This window comes from Polyergus mexicanus, unplaced genomic scaffold (assembly GCF_030449975.1).
Source record: "Polyergus mexicanus isolate NDT 795.1 unplaced genomic scaffold, iyPolMexi1.0 SCAF_8, whole genome shotgun sequence".
Classification (NCBI taxonomy): Eukaryota; Metazoa; Arthropoda; class Insecta; order Hymenoptera; family Formicidae; genus Polyergus; species Polyergus mexicanus.
In genome coordinates, this window is record NW_027223328.1 from 11,473,546 (window position 1) to 11,498,988 (window position 25,443).

The following is a 25,443-nucleotide window of genomic DNA, read 5'->3' on the forward strand; positions in this document are numbered from 1 at the left end:
TATAAACTACATCGTACCAGCGAGATGTACGTAATTTACATACATAAAGAGAAAAGACACTCGACACATATAAAGTGACATTCTTACAATTTGTTATTAATTATATAAGAAAAATAATACAGATATACATCTGTAAGATATATTTTTTTAATAATTTGAAATTGTTTCAAAATATTTCATCTTATTTCGCGAATCACTGTATATAAAAAAAGACGGTCTATATAATCGAATAGATAGTGTAATAATAGAAATATAATAAAGATAATAAAAAACTTGTTTCAATTTTAAATTAAAGATTTTCCTCCGAAAGAAATTGATTTTAAATATATTTTATACTGAAACAATTTAGCTTTAAAGAATGCAAATAGATGGCAAAAATATTTTTTTCTATATATAGATAATCGATTATAAATATATCGCCACATCTTCCTTATTCGCCAAAGTCACCTTTATTACCCATGTTGATGGGCACTCGAGAATACGTTAAAATTTATCTCACGTTATCGTTCGTTTGCATTGACCGATGCTTTGTATCCTTCGATAATTATACAGGCAAGCACGTATCGATGTAAAATAATATGCGTAAGAGAGCGACGGAGACGGAATCGTATCGGTAAATCCGATTAAAACCTATATGACTTACGTAAATGAATATGTTTCGAGTTGCAGCGACTACGAAGACGTGTTTCTCGATTCCGCGCACACAATCGATCTCACACGCCTGCAAGATCCTATTATTGTCACTTCCGGCGGCGTGAAAAAAAAAAAAAGAGGAGGGTGAGAGTTCTGAAGAATTTGAGAATGATACGCGATCTACGACGTTACTGCGTAACGTTACACGTCATCGTCGTCATCTTTCTCGTCGTCGTCGTCGATTTATTTCTCGAGTTTCTTTCCGGCGTTATTGCCACTCTCGGCCAATTAAAAACGCGTGTTCCCACGATCGGGGTGTATCGCCGAATGTTTTAATAATATAAAGGAACATGCGATCACATGATTCAAGAAGCGGAAAAAGGATCCTTAAATCTATGAATTTTTTCCTGAAAATAATTCTGTTCGATTTTTTTCATTTCTATTGTATTTACGCACATTTGGTTTCGATAGTTTTCGATGGATAGCAGGGCGCGGATATTTAAATAAATATAAACGTCGGTTATGTTGTCATTGTGAAAGAATAGAGACAAAAATTATCTTTATTTTATATCAGACTGCATATTAAATTATTTATGTCCTATTCCCCTGAAATGTTTGCTTTTCCGTTCTCGCGCATACCAAAGCAAGATGTTTATTTTTGTGGAAATATTTTTCTTTCCTGTGTGTAAACTTGTTCTATAGAAGAAGAAAAAAAAAGAACATATTTTTCATCTTTGCGTTTCTGATTAGACGTTAAAACAAAATTATACTTTTCTTGTCAAGAATTTCATTTCCTCAAAGATTTTCGTTTGTTTTACAAATTCATCAAATCGCATCAAAATTGAGAGACGGCCGTTTGAAGACAAATTTGAGTTTGATAAACTATTGCAATATCCGCAGTACAATATATCATTGTAAAAAAGTCTTCTCACGAAAATATATAGAATTTATTTTTAAAACATGAGGGGATATACTTACTGATAATTGCGAGCATATCAGATATATATCTTGAGTGAAACGATGAAAACTTGATGGGGAGTGATATCCGGAGACCAAGAATGGCACAATAATGAATGAGAGCATCGGCGCATATATATATATATTTTTTTTTATTCCCCTTTTCTGCGAAAGCACGTAGTCTTTATTTTCCGGTCGCAGTATATATTTACTTTGCTTGTCTTATACAAAGATTACATATACAAAACACATAAGGTTCTCGTACGATTCTTTCATTCATTAGAGTTTTCATTATAGTGTTTTTTCGTTCTCTCTCCTCCTCTTTTTCTCTCCTCCTTCTGTATCTGCGCTTTTCCACGTATCTACAACGCCGTTGCCACCCACGACATTCCATCCGGAGTGACTCTCTCTCCTTTTCGCGATCGCGCATTTCCAAGAAGCTTCGACGCAACGGCTTTACCTTACCTTTTCTTCATTCTCGTCGTTGATAGAATATGAGAGTGTACTATTTCGCGATACTCTGTAAATGTAAATATTCCGAATGCAATTGCCGAATCCAATGATCGCAACTCCTTCATCGATCGTCTTCGAGACTTTGCGAATCGAGCATGCTCATGTCTAGGACGTAGGCGAGTTTGAAATAGTCTTCGCATCCTTTTTCGTGGCATGTTCTTCAACATAAGTCTAAACGCCGGATGCTTTCGTCGGCGGAAGCATGGAAGGATGGAAGAAGCGTCGATCCGAAATTGGAAGGAAGAATAATTTCCAGTGTAGATGCATATTTTATAATATCCTTGTGACGATTGGGACGACTCGACGACTATGCAAGAGGCGTCCGTTCCAATTTGCGATATCGCGAAACTCATTGACGATCCGATCTTTTTGCCAAGTAGGCGCCGGAAAAGCAAGAGGTCCTAGGATAATGTCGTTGCCGTAATACTCATCATATCCTAGAGTATCTGGAAGAGTTTTTTCAGTTCCACCATGAGCTGCCAATCGGTTTTCAACAGATCGTCTCTAAAGTACTCCTTGCACGCGTCTATGCTCTGCCGACTTATCTGTAACAGTTTAAAAAATGGCGCTATAGTTAATCGTATTATTACGAAAATCGTTATCGGATACTAGAAAATCTACGATATAATTACAAACTTTCGGCTTGTAATTAAATGATAAAGTAGATTCTCCTCTCTCAATCGTTTTATTATTTAAAAGGAACTGAAACGGAAATTTATGCATTTTAATTTATACGTATATAAACACTGATTTTATATATAATAAAAGCATTTTTACTCTTACATATTTTATATTATAATGTTATTCCCTATTTCTCTTTGAGAGAGTCCCGTAACGCTCGCGGATATTTAGCATTTAGGCATGCTATAAAAATTACTTGAAAACTCTTATATATAATTCGTAAATCGGAGATAATTTTTTCGAGCGCGAATATAATTTCGAGAGTAGATTGTAGACGCTACTCATCCATGAGCGCTTTAAGGGAAAAAAATATAGCGCGACATGTTACATAATCGAATGACGCAGCTTGCTGTACAACGGAAACACAAGCGTCATTCGTGTGACGTGGTAGGCGATGTGTCGAAGGCGAAATCTCGATAAAGCAACAACTCTGGCGGTAATCGCGGCAGCTGCGGCGTTTTCGAAGAGTGCGTGTCTTTTTAACGTGTGCCGGCCGGCAACCGTGGGTAATTTTCACGTGTGACGCTTTTCGCAAATAGAGAAGTGAAGCGCGCGCGCGCGCGCGCGTACACCAGCGTCGGAAACGTAACGCTTCACAACTGTTTCCGCCCCCACTCCCGGCCGGAAGTCCCGTTTCATTCATGGATCGGTCACAATGGTGGTTTTACGCAGCTATTGAGGACGCCTGCCTCCCGCCACGCCCCTTCTCGTTCCTTCTCTCCTCTTCCCGTACACATTGCCTGCCTCTCTCTCTCTCTCTCTCTCTCTCTCTCTCTCTCTCTCTCTCTCTCTCTCTCTCTCTCTCTCTGACTCTCTGTTTCCTCTGTTCTCTATACGGCACCGCTTTACCATCTCTCTCTTTTTCGCTCTTCACCTCGCTCCCTCCTTCCCTTTTCCACGTTTCCCCACCTACGTCCGTATTATCGCTCGTAAAGTACGCGGAACGTTGAATATACAACAGTTCGCGGTAATCATAAAAAATTTCACAGACGACGCGAGGCGCAAAACTAATTTAAAGATTTAACTTTTTCACGCGAAATCCGTGATCGCGATTACGCGTCTCTCGGATGTTATTATGCAATTTCGGCCTCTGTGACGAAAAAGCACGATAAGATCGCGCACGATCGTGCCGAATCGATTGACGAGAGAGAGATAGAGAGAGAGAGAGAGGAAAAAGAGATGCTAATATTCCTTCGAAAACTATTGTTTTTATAAACGATGAAATTTTTGAGAGCAAGACGTTTGCAGCGCCGTTAAGATGTTTCACGCAAATTTCCGTGATCCAGTTTCTTCGCTTCCTCGCGCCACGATTAAGAACGAACTATTTCCGTGTTCGAATAAATAAACGCATCTTTGAGAGATGCGGCGAGAAAAGTAAGCCGAGAAATATTATGCCTGATGCAAAACAAGCGAAGCAAATGTTCTATGCTGAAAGCAGGAGTGAAAACATTTGTGTTTCAAACTACAAGTATGAAGCAAAAAAAAAAACATCCTGCATTTCCTTTTATATTTCAAGCTCATTTTAGACGATCCCATAATTCGTACGATAGAATTTTTTTTATAACTTTATATGTCGTGTAATATGAAAAACAGTTTTAAGGAATCAGAATACAAGTATATACATATATATCGGAACACGCATCGAAACACACGGCGCACAAAACGTAAATAAAACTACATCCTAAATTCTGTTGTTTAATTGTAATTTAAAATGGACTTTATACTACTAGTTTTTACTACCGAGCGTTTTCATCTGGATATATTTTGTACGTATAAATTATTTTTCCTATATATATTTTGTAATATTTTCCTATAAATGTCATCGCACTGTCCAGACGACTAAGTTACACAATTAATTAATTTCAGATACACAGTTATTGGGGATACTACACAGTTATTCAATTGGACATTGATTTGTATTCGCTGCTTATATTTTTCGCTTCTCAGATAAACTCTCGTTTATAAAAGCACAAGTTTTAGCCGTAATGTAGAAAATGCTCTTTTATACATTCGTCTCTCATACGTTAAAGTAAAAGAATTAATGCGTCAGCATCGCTTTATTCGTCATTTCTCGCCTCATATCTGTTTGAAACATTTTTAAGCGAATAAAAGCAAAAGCGTTTGCTTCGCTTCAAGCGCGAGTCGACACGTTGGCGGAACAACGGCTTCGAGAGAATCATCGTGGGAACAAGATACTTCCGGAACTGATTCCACGAACCAAACGGTAACGACGACTTCCGCTTGCCTACCAAAGCGCAGGAAGATGTTTGAAGCACGACGATAGAACAGACCCGTGGAAAGAAGAAGGAAAAAATGGAAGAGAGAGAGAGAGAGAGAGGGGGGGGGGAGCGGAGAAGTAAGGAGGGACGAGAGAAGGGAGAAGGAAGAAAGAATAAAGATGGGACGTCGGTTTGAAACGCCGAAGAAAAGATGCCCGGTAGAGTTTCCCACAGGGGAAGAAGCCTACGAAACATCCGTCTTAATTAACGATCGCAACAGTCTTTACGCACATTTCCTCGAGAATAATGTAACGGCGATGGAGTAATTGAAATATGATCCATTCAGCTCCCCATTTTAGATCTTTATTCATCCTTACATATTAATGTAATCTTTGTATTAATTAATTAATATATTTTATGCGTCAATTTTTTTTTTTTAGATTTATGAAATGAAATTTTCAAATTTTTATCTCTCTATTTTTTTTTTTTTTTTTTTTTGGTTCTATAATCTATAATATTATATTCATTAATATTATTTTACGATTAAACATCTACATTCGTTTTATCAAAATGTTTGAAAAGACATGCCTATTTGCATAAACTTTGTCATCACTCTTTCCCGAACCGTAAAGGCTGCGTATAATAATAGAATATGAAAAATAAAAGCTTTATTTAGCACAGACACTTATATCACAAAGTGATATAATTAAAACTCTTATATAAATTCTTTAATTTTTTTAAATCGAATCATATTGTATAGATTCCGAAATATCAATACTTTACCAAGTTTATGTGATATCTACTAAAGCTTAAAACATATCGAGATATTAAAAGAGATGAGATAAAACTGTGATATTATATTTCGGTCCATATACAGACGCGTTACTCTGTATGATTCGAATAATAAATCGTTGCCGAATGAGCATACGTGTGTGTGTGAGTATGTGTGTATATATGTATGATAATTATCGAAGTAAAGGATTTTGTACGAACGTTAGAATAAAGTTTCCGAACGAGCGCAAGGCCGAGTCTCTCGTCGATTTGTAATCGATATTCCGGCCTGAAGGAGGAAGACGAAAAAGGAAAAAGAGTAGAAAGGGAGAGGGAGAGGGGAGAGAACGAGGGGAGAAGATAGCGAGCTTCTACGAAGGCCGGAAGCCGACGGCGGACGGGCGATCGCCGCCGGATGTTCATCTTCCTTTTTCGATCTAGGTCTCGCATACTAACAACAAGTCGAATTCGCGTCAAGGCGAAAACGCGCGTTTCTCAGTTTTGCGTGGTCTAACGCGAGTAAAATAATACGCTATTCGATGTGTGTGAAAGAATTAAAATCATCAAGAATTATAATTGGAATTTATCGATTTAATGTGTCAAAATAATATTTGAACAATGTATAACAAATTTAATTATAATTAAGGTTGAATCGATTACTAACGAGACGCGTGCAAAATTGGTGCAAAATTTATCTTTCTATCATTTTTATAATATATGACGACAATCGACTATGAAATTTGAAAAATTTGTTCTTTCAAATTATATAATCACGTCTTATAATTTCTTTTTATATTTAAAGTAAATAAATTGACAAACTAATAGCTAACGCACTTACCTTGCTAACGAGAAAGTCTTTCGCTTCAAAGTGACGGCCAAACATTTTCGGCGCTTCTCCCGGTACAGGCTCAATTTTGATGCAAACCTCTTGACCTTTCCTTGCCGATTCCACAGACTTATGATTGTACTCTATGCTAGTTACCATGCCCAAATCAACAAACTGAAATGATAAATTGAACGATAGCGATAAATATTCGCATTATATGCGTGTGTATTATACATATTTAATGTGAATTTTACGTACAAGTGACAATTTATAATTTATAATTATAAAAAAAAGCACTATATTATACATACGCTGGAAAACAAGAACCGAACAATTTCGAAATAATACATCTCTTAAAAAAAAGTTGTTTTATTTCGTATAATATAATATATAAAGAAAAGAAAATTTGCCAATGCAAAAATAATGAATCATTTTTAGATTTATGATCTCGACGAAACAATTGAAAACGAAGGGATCCGAAAGCCTGCTGTCATTTTTGCTCCCTATCCCCCAGTAGTAATACGATGCTACTTCGTTCACGTGTGCGTACACTTGGATTTAGCATCGTACCGAATGCCCGAACCTGATTTAAAGGCACGATCTACCGAAACGGGTCTCGCCGCGACATAACGAAGCTTATGGTAGCGCGACTTTTTCTTTTCTTTTCTTTTTTTTTTCCGCCATCGATCGTCCGTCCGTGTCTGGTCGCGTGGGTATAACTCTACGCCTAGGCACACCTTTACCGCGACCGGAAGTCGAGACAGCCGAGTATACCTGAGTAGCACTGCCGGTACCGTGTCGTGCTGGGCCGTGTCTGTCCCGCCACCGAGACACATGAGTACGCATTTTCGTCGAGAATGTCAGCGAAAATTCGTGAACCAAGTAGATACAGGCGAGATACAGTATATTCCCCCTCTCTCTCTCTCCCTTCACCCCTTCTTCTCATATACGTAGATCGACATAGTAAGTTGACGACCGATGTTACAGGATGTTTGCAAATATCCCGCCAAAGATTTAACGACCGCTTGTTGGGATTTTCAGTCAAATTTTAATCCCGATTATCCCGAGTATTAAGGCAATAATGCGCGAAATATTTTAAGAGAGAGGCAGAGAGAGAGAGAGAGAGAGAGAAAAGATGAGAGTTTCATTCAAAAATGAGCTAGCTGTTTACTTTACCTATCCTTTTCTCGTTTTTGCCACAACTAATGTAAAAAAAAAAAAAAAAATCTCGGGACACGTTGTTTAACAGTGTTATATAGACGAAAAAAACGCTGATCGTGTTGCTCCGATACACCTGCGGTTGCGGGAGCGGGAGCAGCGCAAAGTGGGCGACAAATCTGAATAAACGCGATTGCGTTCAGAGAATTTGCAAGCGCGAACAGTCGTGATTAAAACAATTCGCACTTTTCGCAAGTTTTTCTCTCTCTCTCTCTCTCTCTTTCTTTCTCTTCCCCTTGTCGGCGATATAATTATAATTTGTAAATGTCTATTATCGCGCAAAACACTGACGCGAAATATTATGTAATGTTTATCCCGTATCGTAACTATATTAATTGTGTATACATATGTATGATATTTGAAGGAGAAAGAGTGGAAAGGAATCGTAAAGGAAACTATAGTTTTGCACAAATATTTCATTTTGAAAGCTTTTCTCTCAATCGCTGCGAAATAGAAAGATGTTGAAAATCGCGGTTGACGAAACAAAACTGACATAATCGCGATACAGATCGCGAATTCGCGTACAGTCACGAAGCGAATAAGTAACGTTATCGTTAGGTGGACAATGGCCGGCCGATGTTGTATCCTGAAACATACGCCAAGAGAGCGATACGTTCGTTCAACCGCGCGGCTAGTCGAACGAGACACCCAGTATCCCCCCGCGAACGTTCAATAGCCAACGAGGGGCAATGCTTTTAAACGACAAAATACCGCAAATGTATATATGTCATAAAGTATAAAATCTCGATAAACAAATACAAGTTATCCAGATCCAAGAATCGCGATTCTTTTAAATTTCCTACAACTATTTTTTTTTTCAATTTTACATAAAATTATCTATAATTTTAGTGATATGAATGGTTGGAAAGAAATTTCAAAATTATATACACAGTTACGAAATTAATCAAATATTTTAAAAAATTTATCAAAGTTTTTTTAATAAAATAAAAAGGAGAAAGAAAAAAAAAAGAACAAAGTATGTAAAAAGAGATTTTTATAACTCGCATATCATCGGAGAAAAATACAAAAATACAAAATATATTTTTTACTATAATCTTTTTTAGAATTTTTGAAATACTCGATCAATTTCTCGAGTTACTGTATATTGAACGTAAAAGAAAAGAAGCTATTGTTGAAAATATGCATCCATGTCTACAACAATTCCTCTTGAAATCCGTATACATACGACAATTGAAGTTTTGTCATTTAATTTTGCCAACGTTAAGATAGATGAAAATGAATCTTTTTTTTTTTACCGCACCCCGTGTCACCTTGGAATGCATATTTTTTTCACTTTCGTGTAAATTATATATATTCAAGTGTAATAATTAAAGGCGATACTGAAAAATGACAAATATACATGGGCGCGCGTGTTGGAGTTAATCGGCTCAGACGCGAAAAAAAAAAAAAAAAAAAAGGATATACGATCGTCCGTTCACCCGTGCCGTGCATGTTCCTCGATATATTCTTCTGGCCGAGTCGGGCGTATTTTTATGGCGTATCCCCGTCGTCAAATTCTCGACACTCGGCCGCGGCCGAAAGGAATTACCATATAGGTGCACGTGTGCAGGCGGGCAAACGAACCTTGTTCGTCCTCCGTCTCGACCTTCTCCGCCCTTCCTTCGCTTTTCTTCACAATCCTCTCTCTTGTGGGCTCCGCTCTCTCTCTTTCTCTCTCTCTCTCTCTCTCTCTCTCTTAACCGCTCGAGGTTTTAAGATAAAGTCTGTCGGGACGTCGGGACTGTCGAAGGACTCTGACCGCTAATTTCGTACCGTCCATCTTCTCATTTTTCATCTCTCAGATGTATATATAACATTACGCGACGTGTTTTACGACTGTTGTTTCTTTCGTTCCTCTGTTACTGAGAACTTTGAAAAGACCCGAGGTCACAAACGTTCGACTAAAGTTTCAATAGTTAGATGAATAATCATTTTGATCGTGCATATTCGCAAGCGATACAATTTTTAATCGTCGCTAAAAAGATTTCTATATATTTTAAAAATAAAAAAAATAATTTTGACCACTGAAGCGAAAGACTTTCCGCTACGGTATTTAGATACTCCTCGACTGTGGCGCATTAAAAGCCTCTATCGTTTCTTTTCTCTGAAAAAAAAAAATGGGGATTATCCCGAGCCCGCGAGGGACTTGACAGCTTTACAGCTTAAAAATCTGGTCACCGCCGCGCGCAGATATAACTCGGCTCTCGTCTCCTGAAATTACGGAAGCCATTACGAATGTTATCGGCGCGCTTTACCTTTTACGACAAACGTTTCAATAGAACGCGAGAGGAGGCAAGAACGACGGATAGGTATTTCGTTGTCTCTCTCTCTCTCTCTTCCTCTTTCTCGCTTAAATTCAAAGCTGGACCTGGATGCGAGACGCGTGGGCCCGGACATACACCGTCCACTTTAGATTTATCTCGTTCCAAGTGTTGGAGAGACGACACGAGGATCTCTCTCGCGCTGCGCCACGTGGGCGAAGAAGAGCCCTGCGGGCTCTGTCGGGCGATTGGCGACGACAAAGATGAAACGGAAAAGCGTGCACATGCCTTATCTCCGTTCGTCCTCCGATGCTAAACTATCTAACTGTTCGTGCCGACACCCACTCGTTCGTCGCAGTTTCTTCGATAAGCCCTCGCTCTACCATTACATATGCTTATCGATATGTTCATTGCATTTGACATACGCATTAATAACTTTTACGATTTTGCGTCTGGCTGCACGTGCAAAGTCGAATAATTTTGAAATCTCATTCGAATCTCGTTAAAGGATTTATCATTCAAAAATAATTCGCGAGAAATATATTAATTTTTGATATGCTATTAATAATTATAAAATATAAAGTGTTGATTAATTTAATAATCTTGAAATCAGTCGCATGACGCATTATATTTTTTTTCATTTATCATTCTCGTTTTCAAGCAAACGTCAGAGTCGCGATCCAATATACGGCTGCGGAGAAAGCTCTCAAAATTAAATACATAATTTTCCAAGAACAGTTTTTACAGAGAAAAAGCTAAAATGTAGCGGGGAAAACAATCGGTACGAAAAATAAAAATGTCGCAGAGAGATAATTTGAGAAGAGCTTAGAAATTACCTAGAACAAAGAAAGAAGAGAGGAATTCTTAGAAAGAAGTAAAGCGAGCCTCGACCTTGGCACAAAAGTGCGCACGCTATTCGAAGGCCGATCCTTTCTCGGCAGGCACGAAATGGGAGATGCAACTACCACAGAGATGCAATTGCATCGCCTAGCCGAAGGGACTAGCTTCATTCTGCGAAAAACACGTTAAATTACATAAGTTGCATCTATGTGTACGTGTGTCGCGTCACCGCAAGATCCACGTGGCGATGCAAAGATCATTATCTGCGCGACATGCGCATATTCGAATATGACGGAATCATTTATTCCGCGAGTAGATACAGCTTTCGCAACTTGGACCGTATAGCGGGTGTGTATTATAATTTATAACTATACGTGCGTTGTATACGAGATGCGCGTGAAGGAATATATATAAAAGATTAAACATTTCTGCAACTTTGCAACTTTTGCAATTTGATTATATTATACAATAGTTTGGCTATACATGACTCTGTCGAAGATTCTTTTAAAGACAACATTTTTCACAAAGATTTCCTTCCTCTCGCATAAAATTTATATTGAAATTATTTTCACTTATTATACATATATATACGTACGATGAATATTGAAATTGTATTTGCAAGCTTAATTTACATCTAGCTATAGCTAGATTGTAAAATCTATTCCTTTGTAATTTTCTTCCTTTCCATATAGATATCGTTATCTACAATAATAATACACGCGGATTTATAAGTATCATCATAAATATTGATGTGGCAAAGCAACAGTCTCCTTCCATGTCTTTTTCGCAAATTGGAATTATTTTCGCAGATGCAATATTTACGTATAGCTTTCGCGTGGCCGTATCTCTCGCGAGTGTGCGCGACAAGATATAGGCGAAACGAGGGGGAGGGAATCGTTCTTGGCATACTAGATAGCAGACGCGGCATGTCGCGAGTCGCGGGGTGAGACGAGGCGCGCGCGCGCGCGCGAGACGGGAACCGGAAGTCTATTTTCGTGGCCCGCACCAATTTAGAAGGCTTTATAGTTCGTGTGCGACGAGAGTTAGCGGCTCTCTAACCGTGCGCGTCGTCGGCGCTCTTTTGCGACGCCGTTAATCGAGATTCGCGCCGCGTCCTCCTCGTCTTCCGCAAGAGACGAGCAAACATTGAAATTTTGTTCGAATCGAAAACTCGAGTCGCGATCGACGGTCGAGGAGAGGAAATAAATGCATTTATCGTCATCTTGAAAAGAGCTTTCTAGACAACGGGAGAGAAAGGATATATAAAAAGTATAAAATTATATTAAAGAAACAAGAAGGCTGACGTGGCAATGTTTTTTTATCAATCATAAGTATAAAATCTAATTGTAAACTAATTGAAATAATTCCTTAAATACGTCATATACGAGATGGATAAGCATTTCTCGAATTTTAGAAAGATCGACGACATTTCTTTCGAGATAACGAAAGAACGTTTTCATTGTAAATAACAGAATGAAATTAATATAATTAAAGGAAATTTTATATTACATATTTGTTTGGCGTATAATTTTAGATAGATTTAAAACTAGACACGATTATACTGTACTTTAATCTCTCGGGAGTTAAACGCTCTCGCTCGCGTACTATTTAATGTTCCACGGACACAAGTGTGTCTTCCACGTGTACCGGAGCTGTTTACCGCCCCAATGTTTTTTTTATCGTCGTTGGCAGAATTAATCGCAAGCTCGAGTAAAACGATCCCGTGCCGACATTGGAAACTTCGTATCCGGCCGGCCACTCGCCTCTTCCTCTCTCCTCTCTCTTCCTCCCCGTTTAGCTTCCGTTCTACACTAGAAACTCTTTCCTCTATAGTAGCACGCCTTTCTTTCCTTCATAGCGACGGCCAAATGACAATTTTTCATTCAGACGTTTATGATATTAATTATTATACAACATTTGTAATCAATTTCATGTAAATATATAATTATATAAAATTATAAACCTCAGTTTACAATTAAAAGCGACTTAGCGAATTAACCGAAAACTCTTTCATATGTCTATTTCCTTCGTTTAAATTTATTTTTTAATAGTCTCTATTTTTAATTCTTAATTAGTCAAAAATTACAGATATTTCTGTTGAAAAAAATCTATTATGAAATAACAAAAGAGAAATTACCATTCAAAAATGAGGTATAGAGAACGGAAATGGAATATATCTTTTCTATAATCAATAATTTGGCAAAATAAAGTCAGCATATACTCATGTCAATAATTTACTTCTTAGAGAGAATAATCGAGAATTCATTCGTGCAAAGCAAAAACAACTTGGACACGAAACATGACTATAGAGAAGGAATGGAAGCGATATTTAGAACGGAATAGATAAAAAGGAAGAGAGAGAGAGAGAGAAACATCATATAAAGACTGCGGATGTGTATGTGTATGGGGTGTGTGTGTGTGTGTGTGTGTGTAGTACGATAGCGTACAAACGCATTCAAACGGCGACCACATCCCGTCTTTCGATCTTTCGGTCTTCCGGCCCTGTCAGTAGCTTTCGTGGAAACGCCTCTGGCTTCCTTCCGGCCGTTTATCACTCGTTAGACGGAAGGGGCCACCGTGCCCTTTCGATGTTTCGAATGCGGACACGGAACGTTCGTCCTTTCACAAGGATACTAGCTCGATTCCCCGTAGTAGTGGTAAACGGAAAGCGTGGTGTACAAATGCTAAGAATAAACGGGCGCACAGTATCCTTTGGTATGTGCCGACCGAGCGTTTTTAACCTTCGGCACGGTCCTTTGCGGTTAACTCGACGCATCCGGTTCCGATCGATGATATCGGAATTATAAGAGATACGCGAGAAAATATTCTAAAGATAAAAAAAAAGATCTCGTCTTTATCTTATACATATATCTGATATAATGTACCATATACACATATTTCTCTCCTCCTCTTAATAGTCACGTCAATTTTATTATTCCCTCGTTCCCCCCCCTTTTTTTTTATACCGTGCTCTTTGTATGTCGATCATTATTACGTTTTCAAGAATACGAATGTATAATTTGCTTTATTCGACTGATCTTTATACGTCGGGAGCATTGTGAATTCGCTACTTTGGCCATTAAGAAATAATGCTAATATCTAAAGAGAGGAACGGAAAAAGTGTTTCGCTCTTTCATAGGCTTATCAATAATCAAAAGATGATGCAACGATCTTTACGGAATCTTGTATATATTTTCTACTCTCGGACGATTCGCGCCAAGAAAGTGTAAAGTTAGGAAGAATAATTTTCGCGCGTAGGAGCCCCCCCCCCCTTCCCCCCCGCACCCTCTCTCATACTTGAGGGAATAACAACGGCGTGCATTGCGGACAATTGCGAAACGTCGCGGTCTGAATATCCCTCGGATAGAGAGATATCCTCTCGGCTTGAAATTCCTATCTGCCGCGAATTCGCCACAGCGCCAAGTATACGCGCCAAGAAGAAGAAAGAGGAAGCAAGAAGGGGAACGACAGACTGAGAGAAGGAAAGAATGGTTACCGGCGCCTTTCCGGCGGAAGAGGGACTCGTATGCACCGAAGCGTTTCTAGTTCCTGTCGCTCACCCACACACACACACACACACATACACGAGCTGGATATAATAATTTCAGATATGAAATTATTCTAATTTTTCAGGATGTATCCCACGACATTTTTTGATCGCTAGTCCAAAATATCGGGACGCGTGTCTCTTTCAGCATCGTCGACGCAAAAATAATATCCGAGCTATGAAAGAAGAGACCGACTGAAAAAAAAAAAGGATCCTCGACAAATTGTAAAATCGTACGTTTATCAGGGATTTCATTCGAGCGTACGCATTAAAAATTCTATCTGTCTTCCTCTACGAGAACAGCGTTACGAGACATGGTATTAGAGATTGAAAATCAGACGAACGTGCGCGCTCGACGCGACGTCGATCGTGTTTCTCGTCCCACGATAGCGTGTTGTTGAACTTGCTACGATAAAGGGCCCCCCGCTCCCCCCCCTTCCCCCGCCTCGTTCTCCTTCTCTCTCTACTTTTTCCACCTCGCTCCGGTCACTCGCTTCTCCTCGAGTTCCCAACTTTCGCTTTATGGGCACGACGTTGACAGACGACAGCAGGACAGCCTTCTTAATACCATTACGATGTTAAATGTAATCATTCAGCTTCGAGTTTGATCTATTTTAATTTTTATATCTTGTAAATACGATGAATACTTATGTTAGCGTGTGCGTGTGTATGATTTTAATGTCTTAAGATTTCATAAATTTAATAATATCCAATTACAAAATGTATGTGGGTATATATATTTATAATTTATATAAAACACAAATGTTTAATTAAAATTATACATTAAGAGAAACGTAGAGAATTTCTATTAATTCATTTACATTATTTCTTTTTAAGAGCTTCTGTAAGATAAGCCCTATTAGAAGACTTTAGAAAAAAGTATAGTATACTATTCAAATAATATTTTTGGATTCGCAAAATTTAATCGCAATTATCTCATTCTAAGATGTATCTTACATCGAATTTTTATAACAAACAGAAACGTTGCGCGTAAACGATCTGCAACGAAATGCATCTATTTCGTTAACATTCTATTATGCGCCAGTAGACGTGGGTCCAATGTTGGGTCACTTAACAGCCTGATAAAGAAGAAGCGGAAGAAAATGGACAAGTTGCGCGATACACACGGTCGGAGCGAGGACCGCGATGAAGAAGAAGAAGAAGAAGAAGAGACGACGCTTTACTCAACGGAGTTGAGTCTTATTTCCGCCAGAAGCATCCAATCGTGAAAAAGCACCGAGATCTATTCTCCGAGCGAGCAACGAGACATAGAAAGAGAGGAGGGGAAGGAAGAGAGAGAGCATCAAAAGTGCGGCGCTATCGCCAACTCTACGCTCTCGGGTCATCGGGCCGAGTAGAAACCGTCACAGAATGAACGAATGATCGATCGATCGATCGATCGATCGGTCGGTTGGCGGGAATAGAGAAAAATGTGAAGAATAACGGAGGGGGAAGAAAAAGAGGAAACGCCCGGCAAGAAAACGGCAGGCCGAAAGAATCCGCCGGATTTCCGCTCGGCGTTAAAACCGCCTATCGAGAATCGCCGCGTTGCGCAACGCTTATACCCAATGTCTATGTACGTATCTCTACGTACATATGTGCGCGCGAGCGCGCATCCGATAACGCACGATACGAGTCGCGAGAGGGGAAGCGAATAAATTAATAGATGGGTTGCACGCGCGTTCTCCAGGGGCTCTCTAGGCTCTTTCCTTCTCGTGACACATATGACATCGAAATAAATTCCAAGAGAAGAGCAATATGTAAGGCGTTACGTAACGACACGATCGATAATCATCAGAGCGCGACGCTATTAGTAGTATCCCAATAAATTTATTAAGAACCGGTCTACTCTAGCAGTATGAAAAATTGATTTTTAGAAATTTCTTTTTTAAAGATTATTAAAAAATTTATTTATTTGTTACTTTGCATATGTTTTTATCGATGTTTAAGTTAGTACATCAGCATTTTTCAATCTTGGATATTTAGCTTTTTTTCTAAAATGAAAACGATTTGGTCGAGTTTCATTTCGTAGGATATTTTTGAGATATTAAACCTAATTAGAATTAAAAGAAATTAATATTTAATATCTTTCTGATGTTTAAAAAACGAAAAAAGATTCAGCAAAATTGATTGACGTCTAATTTTAAAATGACACTACTTTGTTTGTTACATATTTCAAACTTTCCTAATGAGATCCCAAAAAACATCTTTTGGAATAAAATTAGATCAAATTTTTTCATTTCGGACACAGACGATTTTTTCATTACACAGAAGAGCAACATATCACATCATATTAGATTGAACCATGCATTTTTGAACACGCAAAAATAAATATCCACGATTTAAAAATATTGATGTACTGTTTAAACATCAACAAGAACATATGTAAAACGCCAAAGTTAAAAAAAAATATATATATATATATATAATCGCTAAAAAAAATATTATCAATTATTACTACAATAGAATAGACTGTACCCGTAAGGCGTTTACGAGAAATTCGTGCAACAGCGTATGAATCCATATAAATAGGTACCAATCCGATTTGCGCAATTTTCATCTTCATTTAAATATATAATGCATCTTGTACGATATCAAAGAAAGGAAGAAAGGGGCATCGATAACGCGAAGAAAACTCGCACAGCCACCAATGATCGCGATCGTCGCGCGAAATTTATTTCCTCAGGAATACGCGCGGATCTCCGTGCAAAAGTCTCTATCAACTGCCTCTTGTCAAATAATGCATCGCGAGCTGTGTGAAAATCCGCTCGACGCTTGCGAGCTCACGTGTCGTATCGACCTCACGTTCTTCCGCCCCGCGTATTAAGCCGCTTCCTTTCGCGGCGCGATATCGACGCGTTCCTCATCGTCGACGACGACGCGCATCCGGTCGCCTCCGATTGTTCGACGAAGCGAGAATCCAGGCGCAAACTGACCTGCGTTAACTCGAGTTTCGTGAGACTCGATATACGTTCGGGATAATCGTCGGGTCATCGTCGGGGGGCTCGTTTGGGCGGAAGTAACTTTCACGGTGAATTTCGAGTCTTTCTCGGCCGGTCGTTTTGTCCGCAAAGCGTTTTTTTTTTTCACGCTTCTTCGCCAAAGCTTTTACTCGGCAACAACTAAACACGTACGATTCAGAGTTTTGTAGTCGAATTGGAAACCTCGGACGATTCTCTTTCTCTCGAGTCTTGAAAGATTTAAAAAATTATTCTAAGGGTATAAACTTCGCTTTAAAGCCTTGCCGTATTCTAAAGAAAGAAACTAGAGAGGGTACAAAATACCTAAACTTTTTCCAATGTTTTCATTTTATCCATACCAGTAGCTATTGTATAACCAAATCGCAATATATTTTTTTGAAAGCAAAGAATCTTCTCTTCTCGCTTGATTCGCATAAAAATTAGTTAAACCGAACAAGAGTCGTTTTCATAAAATTCATCAATTCACGTTAAGTTTAAGAAAAATTCATTTATAAAACAATCTCAGTCACGCTTGTCTTTCGACACCGGATATACGTCGATTTTCTCGTGAAAAAATGGTCAGACATTCGGAATTCGCGCGTCGTTCGAGAGGACGTTGCGTAAAAATCATACACCCATGGTGAATTCATTCCGTTGCGAGGCGTATCGTTGGCCAGAAAATGTTGAGAAATCTCGGTAAGAGCTTGGGCGAGAGTTTCGAATCGTGGCGAGGGGGCGAGGGCGAGGAGTCCCTCTCGATGTCCCGCGGAGAATATCGCGTGGGCCCGGAATACGTGGTCGGAGCCGCTTTCTATATGCGCAAGGGCTCGGAATGCTCGTCGTCTCCCTTCGCGCACAATTTTACGCGCGATCGCGACTCCTACGAATCCAGAGCTACACGCCGTAGCTCACATCGCGCGCGCCGATGCAATGTTCAACTTTCACGAGAGGACGGATATATCTTTGAATAAGGATGAGATTGGCAATGCATAGATTGCCATATACATGTACACGTATAATACGAACGATAAATATAATTATATAAAATTGATGTAAAATGTTTCAAAAATGTCTTAATAAAAATTTCTTATATATATAACCAAAAGAAGAGAGAAGAGAGCATACGCGCGTAAGCATTTAAAGAAATTTTTACAGTTTTTCGTTATCGACAGAAATGTAATATATCTACGTTTTTAAAATAATAATACATAATTTTCCTAAATTAGAGAATAAGCGTCGAAAAGGTATCTACGGAAAAAAAGGCTTAAGAAACGGATCGCGCGCGGAATCGAGTCAAGTCGAGTCGAGTCGAGCCGAGCCGAGCCGAGCCGAGACGCGCGTTAAATCATTGATCGTGGAGCGCGTGGGTGCGTCGTCGCGACGTTGGTGGAAGAATACATTTCGGATTTTTGTCCGTCGGGAATTTGCGTGCCGCTAATGGCATCGCCAACGCCTACGAGATTCGAGGCTAGGCAACCTGCAACGTTTCGCGCGCGCTACCGCGTAAGGCGAGGCCAGAGTCTAGAGAAGCCGGCTGCTACCCACCCGGGGCTTTCCTCCTACGGGAAAGAACGGGACGGAGAGAGGAAAGAGAGAATCGAAAAAAAAAAGGACGAATTCTCTCTCCTCGCTCGCTTGGATCGGGAGCGAGAGAGGAAGAATGCTAGCCGGTCCAGAGCGAGTTTACACGTCCGCTCGATCAATCGGCGTATAACTGAATCGCCGTATTTCCGCCGAACGAGTTCACCTACGCGTATACCGATAGTTCTCGGTTATCGCTCTCCGCTCCGATCCTCCAGACTGGTCCTATTCCTCCACGCAGATCTCGCGTGCGCTTTTATCACCGTTTCTCTCTCTCTTCCGTTCATTCTCATTCATCCTTTCTAGAAGCACAAATTTAATTTTCGACGTAAATTTCATTTATCTCTCCGGCCACCGGCCATTATATATCCGAGACATGATATTTTGTACACACAAGTCGCACCGGTTTTGTATGCAGAGATATTTTGCCGACGTTTGTATTCTATTTTCGTAGAGAATAATAAAAATAATGTAATAATATTTGCAGTTTTATTCTCTTAAATATATCTCTTTAGAATAATTTCTTGTCATTGGAAAATGTCTCATTGACTCGTCAAGGCATAATAATGTTATCGATTTTCACGCGCGACACGTGAAAATTATTCGGCGATATTCATATTCTAATGCGATGCGAACGATACGAGGAGGCGCACGTTGCGATTCGCGATTAAACTTGGATAGATAGAGAGAAAAGTAAGAATGAATAAAGTCAACTCACGTCCTTGCTCGGGACGCAGAGTGGCGTTCCTTCCTTGACGATTCCAGCCTCGACCATCACGCCGACCACGATCGGATCCCTCGAGTTGAATACGTACTGAAATACAAATTATACGGAACTCCGTTAAAAAGCTCGCGACATCAGACAGACATTGCCGATGACAATTCACGCCGGCGTAAATATTGTATTTCGCTCGTTTATCGCGGTGTTTCACCAAAAAGTAAAACGTGTACGTGTGTACCTGCGGCAGAATCTTTAGCTTGCACGGGAATACGGCAATGTGCTTGTTCTCGTCCCGCTTACGTTGCTTCAGTTCTTCCCTGTAGTTGGTGAATTTGTCAAACAAGTGATAAATAATATCTGCCTGGAAAATCTTCACGCCCTGCGAGTCTGCCAGTTCCTGGGCGTCTCTCTCGATTTTCACGTCAAATGCGAGAATCGTGGCGTATCTGTCAACAAATGAAACGACGATTATCAATAAAACTCAACTTGCAATTGGCTAGTCCGAAAATTATCGAAAACTGAAAATATCGGAGAAGCATAGAATTCTTTTTTCACGTTAAAAAATTATTAAAGGAACCTTTCGCGAGAGTTATTATTTCGATTCTCAATTTTATAATAAAAGTGTCGAAAAAAAAAAAGAAAAAAAAAAGATATTCATTTTAACATTCCGGAAAATTAGACGGTATATTCCAAGTGGACTCACTGGCTATCATGTTCCAGCATGATGGATGCTTTCATGACATCTTTCTTGACGACCGGCCCGATACGAATTCCGCAGTACTAGGAACAAAGATAAAAATATCATTAGCGAAAGAGAGATTGTTAAACGCTATTTGATAAGATCAAATAGCAAACGATTTGTCGTTACGCAATAAGTCGCTCCGATTTCGCTCGACAGCGTGCAACGTGTGCCTGTCATCTTGGCAACATTATTACATAGTTTCTTGCGTTACGTTATTTCGCATATTGTTACATAACGGAAGGGGGAAAGAACGATTGCTGTAACGATCTAACAGCCGGGGTCGCGCATCGCAAACGATTTTGCACTTGTGTCATCTCTTTGTTTCCGAACCAGTTCTTACAGACGATATAACTTTTCATCGACGCGTAATCACATTTGCGGAAAAAAAAAAAATCTTCCGATCTCTTTGCTCGGAAATAGAATAACCGTTTCGAGAAAGAAACGGCGAGTGGATCGGGTTTTCGCGGTACGCTTGTGAATCGCTATGCTAGTTATCCCGAGACCGAATCTCCGGAATCGTTGCCATCATTGCCATCGAGAAACCACCGCGGATCCCGCTTCTGGTCTAGGCAAAAATAATCAGTGACGCATGCACGTCGTCCGGATTCGGACCGTACCGGTGCAGCGAGACGGGACGACACGCGAGACGCGCGACGCAACATGTTGAAATAAACGCGCGATGCAAACGAGCCGTTTCGCGGCTTTACCGAGAAAAGCCGCTCTTCGCGCTCGAAAAAATGCCACGATAGAGTCGGAATTAAAGTCGATCGGTGTAACGAGCGTCTTAACTTTTTTCACAAGATATATAAAGAGATCCCCGCAATCTATCTCAAAATCAAAAAAATTCATCCAAGAATCTATCTCTGAAAAGATTTTACGATACATTGTTCGATGCATCTAAATTGCACGATTGTTATACAAATCAACGGCACTTTATTAGTAATTTTATTTCGATATTTATTACATGTACAAATTTGACTCTGGTTTATTCTTAAAAAATATATACAAACATGATTTCAAAATAGCACCACACGCACGCACGCACGCACACACACACACACATATATATATAAATAAACACTTTCAATACATCTCATTGAATAGATGTAAGGAAATTAATTAAATATATACGTGTGTGACTATATTTCCGACAACTGCCAGATTATAACGCAAATATCAGCTTCAATCATTCGCCATACAACGCGAATCTCCCGATGTTCCTTATTTTATTACGCTCGTGCGTCTGTTTTCCGGTTGCGAAATGGATATATTGTATATCATCGGCTGATATAGCCAATGTATATAAAATGATACTCGATATACGGGATTAATTGCTGCGTTAAGAATTGCGATCAAGTTTAAACACACTATTATAATAAGTATAATAGAAGTTGCAGACTTTTTATCTCCTCGCGCTCTGTTTCTTTTACTCTTTCTCTATCCCTCTTTCTATCGTTCATTACTTTCCGGTACATAAACGAGATCGTTATATATAAGCTTTCTTTTTGGACAATAAAATATTAAAACATTCTATACTAAGATGTGTATTAATAGTCATATTGATATTTAACAATCCTTAAATAAATTGAAGTTTATATAATTTATCACATTCCGAAGAACGCCGTAGGTATAGATTATTCATTATTTTTTTTTTTCCTATAAATAATTAATCTAATTTCTTCCCTTCTTTCTTCGCGCGTAATAATAAACTTTCGTAAAACTTATTAATATTTTGAAGTTTATAAAGAAAAGTTTATAATGACCCCACGTTTCAAATACACAGTTCGTCTTTATCGCTTCCTCTGCGCGCACCCTCGCGAACCTCGCGCATCCTCCGCGATTGTAACTTGTAACGATAATTATTCTTGCAGGTATACAGACAAGTGCAAATGGTAGCTCCTATTTACCTGGGCCAATTCTCAAGCCGGTATAATCAAGCGGTTGATAGGCAGGCGATCAAGAAATGAAAAGTGCATACAAACGAATGGACAAATGGAGTTGTTGGTTGATACGTTCCCGCGCTGAGAAGAGAAAAAAATTGTTAACTTGTCTAAATTCGTCCAATTAATTACTATTTCTTTGTATTTCTTTAATTGAAATATTTAAGTCAAATATACGTCATGTTAGATTTAATACATTGTATCTGACTTAAATATTTAAATATTCAAAAAAATAAAAAAATAAAAGTAATTACATAGTTGAACAGATTTAGTCAAATTAACAAGTTTTTTTTTCTCACTGCGAGGAGTCTTTCCGAGATGTCAAAAAATTACATCGATTGAGAATAAAAATTATGCATATTATAAAATTCTTTTATTAGAATGTTTCAATATTAAGATTGTTTTATGTGTGCAACAAAGTACAATATATTTGCATTTATTGTGCATATTAATTTGTATACTAATATAATTCTAGAACCCACAAAATATATTCTCCGATAAAGAATTTTTCCAATTATAATATGTATGAATAAAAATGACGCATCTAAAACAATTAAAAATTTAATTAGTGTAAAAAAAATTTGCCACTGCCATAGGAATATTAGAATTGTGATAAATGATATGTAATAACGAAAAATTATCAATATCTTTATATATTGTAATAAAATTAAACATTATTCCATAACTACGCCAAGTTTTTTTTATGCATTAAATATTTTTTTAGTTTAAGTGCACCGTTTTTTTTTATACACACATTTAGGCTTTAAAAAATTCTTTATCAGCGCACGAATATATCTTGTAGGTTTAACCATCAACCGTCGTCGCATCATCTTGTAAAGAAACGAAAATTGTAAAAATATATCGGCCTTTCCGATCCGAAAAACCAAAACTTCTTATTCTGAAGCAAAACAATTATAATGACGTATGGAAAAATAGAAATTTTTACATTGGAATTTTGTAATATTTTTCTTCATAGAGCACGTAAAATAAAGACGCTTTTGTTACGTAAAATGGACAAGCTCTCGATTGAGCCTATTGAGAATCTGATCGGTCCAGTCGTTACTGAGATCCAATAATCTAAAGTACTCGCACACAACTCGGCGGCGGCTCGCCGTATAGATACACGATCCGTCTTTGCTGTTGCTGCGCGTGACACTACCGTGTGTCTCTTGATAAGTGTATTTTAGAACTTCCGGTGCGCGTCGCATTCCGATCCTGACACCAGATATATATATATACATATCGTTAATTTGCGTCGGTTCTATTTATTATACATTGCCAGGATGCAGTTTCGTGAAATGTCAAAGCTAAAAAACAAAGCAACAAGCGCACGTGCACTGAAATTTGAATATCAACACGATACTATAATATTTAAATATATTTTTAGATAATAATATATATATATAATCATATACATACAATTAAAATAATATGCACATAGGCAATATATTATTCAATTACTGCATTTCCGTCAAGTTTCTTTTTTTTCTAATAACGTTTCTAATTATTGAATTTAAACCGATTTCTACAGTGCATTCAATAATAAATTTCTTCGAATCCCTCGTGAATTAAAAGCAAATCGAATAAATGAGTGGGGAATTTTCTTTGGAAACAATAGTCCTTTAACAATACGATCATACTTGTCTCGACGTTCTTCTCCGTACGCTATCAAAATTCGTAGCGAGTCGCAAATTGACGATGCTTGGCTTTGGAAGAACGGATGCTCCTAAAGAGGGGGAAAAGGGAAGAAAATGGGGAGAAGGGCGAAAGACGAGAGAGATGCCGTGATGAAAAAAAAAAAAAAAAAAAAAATTGAGCGCGGGAGAAAGAAGGGGAGACGAGCAAACGAGAGAGAAGAAGAAGAAGAGGGATCCGATACGAGAAGAAAAAAGGCGGACACGGCAGATGTTGCCGGCGAAAGAAACGCCGCTGGTACAAGCGGGAGGAAGTTGAGAGGAAGAGTAAGACGGTGAGGAAGCGGGGCGAGAGGAAATCACCACCGCGCGGTACAGAGAGAGAGAGAGAGAGAGAGAGAGAGAGAGAGGGGGGGGGACGAAGGTGGGGTTCGGTCAGGAGACCGGGGCGAGGGGGTGTGCTTCCGGCATTTAAAACCAGCCGTCGAAGCACGGATCCTCTTTAGCCTCTTGTCGTAACTGCGGCACGCTGCGCCGAAGAAGGAAACGCTAATTTATTAAACTCGCCTCCCATCCTACTCCTCCTGCATATCCTGCCCGTACGCGCGCGTGTACGATTAGCGTCACTGAAGGACAAGCATGTTTTGCGCCTCTCGCAAATTCGGTGACGAGCCTTTTTTTTTTTTTTTTTGCACAAAGACTCGCGGTGGTTATCATCATCATCGCGAGAGATGCATCTCGTAAGCAGCGAATATTCGATCCAAGTAAATTACGATCCTAGCTAGCTATCAAAATCTCAAGACAGCTAATTTTTGAACGATAAATGAGAGAAAAAAAAAAAAAAAGATGCTTTGAGCTTTAGGAATGGTTGACAAAGTCATCTTCGAGTAAAATTCAAAATATGCACAAAAATCTTAATCCCTCTTAGTTAATTAGTGCAGAGATATGCAAAAAACTTGGAAAATGATAACTTTTCTCGATAAAGAAATTTGCTACATAAAATTCATCTCTCTTTCCATAATGGTCAAAGAGGCTGATAAGATTGAAACAACATCCGGTTTGAACAGTTTATATATATATATTAGGACAGCTTATATATATAATCTTGGGTTATAAAGCTTGATGAAATTAATCGAGATTCGCGATTTAACGCGTTAATGCGCAGCTTTTCTCGATCGTTTCATGAAAAACGCGCTCGCGAAGGCGAACGCGGCGGAGCGTGCACGGGGCATCCGCGCATCCGCTCCCATGTCCCCGGCATATGCAAGCCGCGCTCATATTGCCGCGGTTAGAAACAATGTGAGGAAACGAGCCATCTTTTCTCGCTGCATCGTACCGGCGCGGAAGAGAAGCGAGTTTCCGCCCGCCCGTGACGCGAACAGTCGACGACGCAGGCAGA

The 25,443-nt window shown here is 39.0% G+C and overlaps 1 protein-coding gene across 1 annotated transcript; it reads right to left on the minus strand.

Moving 5' to 3' along the window:
- Positions 1–220: 220 nt before the first annotated feature.
- Eif5b (eukaryotic translation initiation factor 5B) lies at positions 221–23,537 on the minus strand. The gene is made up of 6 exons (XM_070300442.1): positions 23,503–23,537; positions 20,432–20,508; positions 19,967–20,174; positions 19,726–19,821; positions 6,613–6,774; positions 221–2,648 (listed from the first exon to the last, which is right to left on the minus strand). The coding sequence occupies exons 2-6, from the start codon at positions 20,464–20,466 to the stop codon at positions 2,541–2,543; spliced, it is 609 nt and encodes a 202-aa protein (XP_070156543.1). The 5' UTR covers positions 20,467–20,508; positions 23,503–23,537; the 3' UTR covers positions 221–2,540.
- Between the last annotated feature and the right edge of the window lie 1,906 nt (positions 23,538–25,443).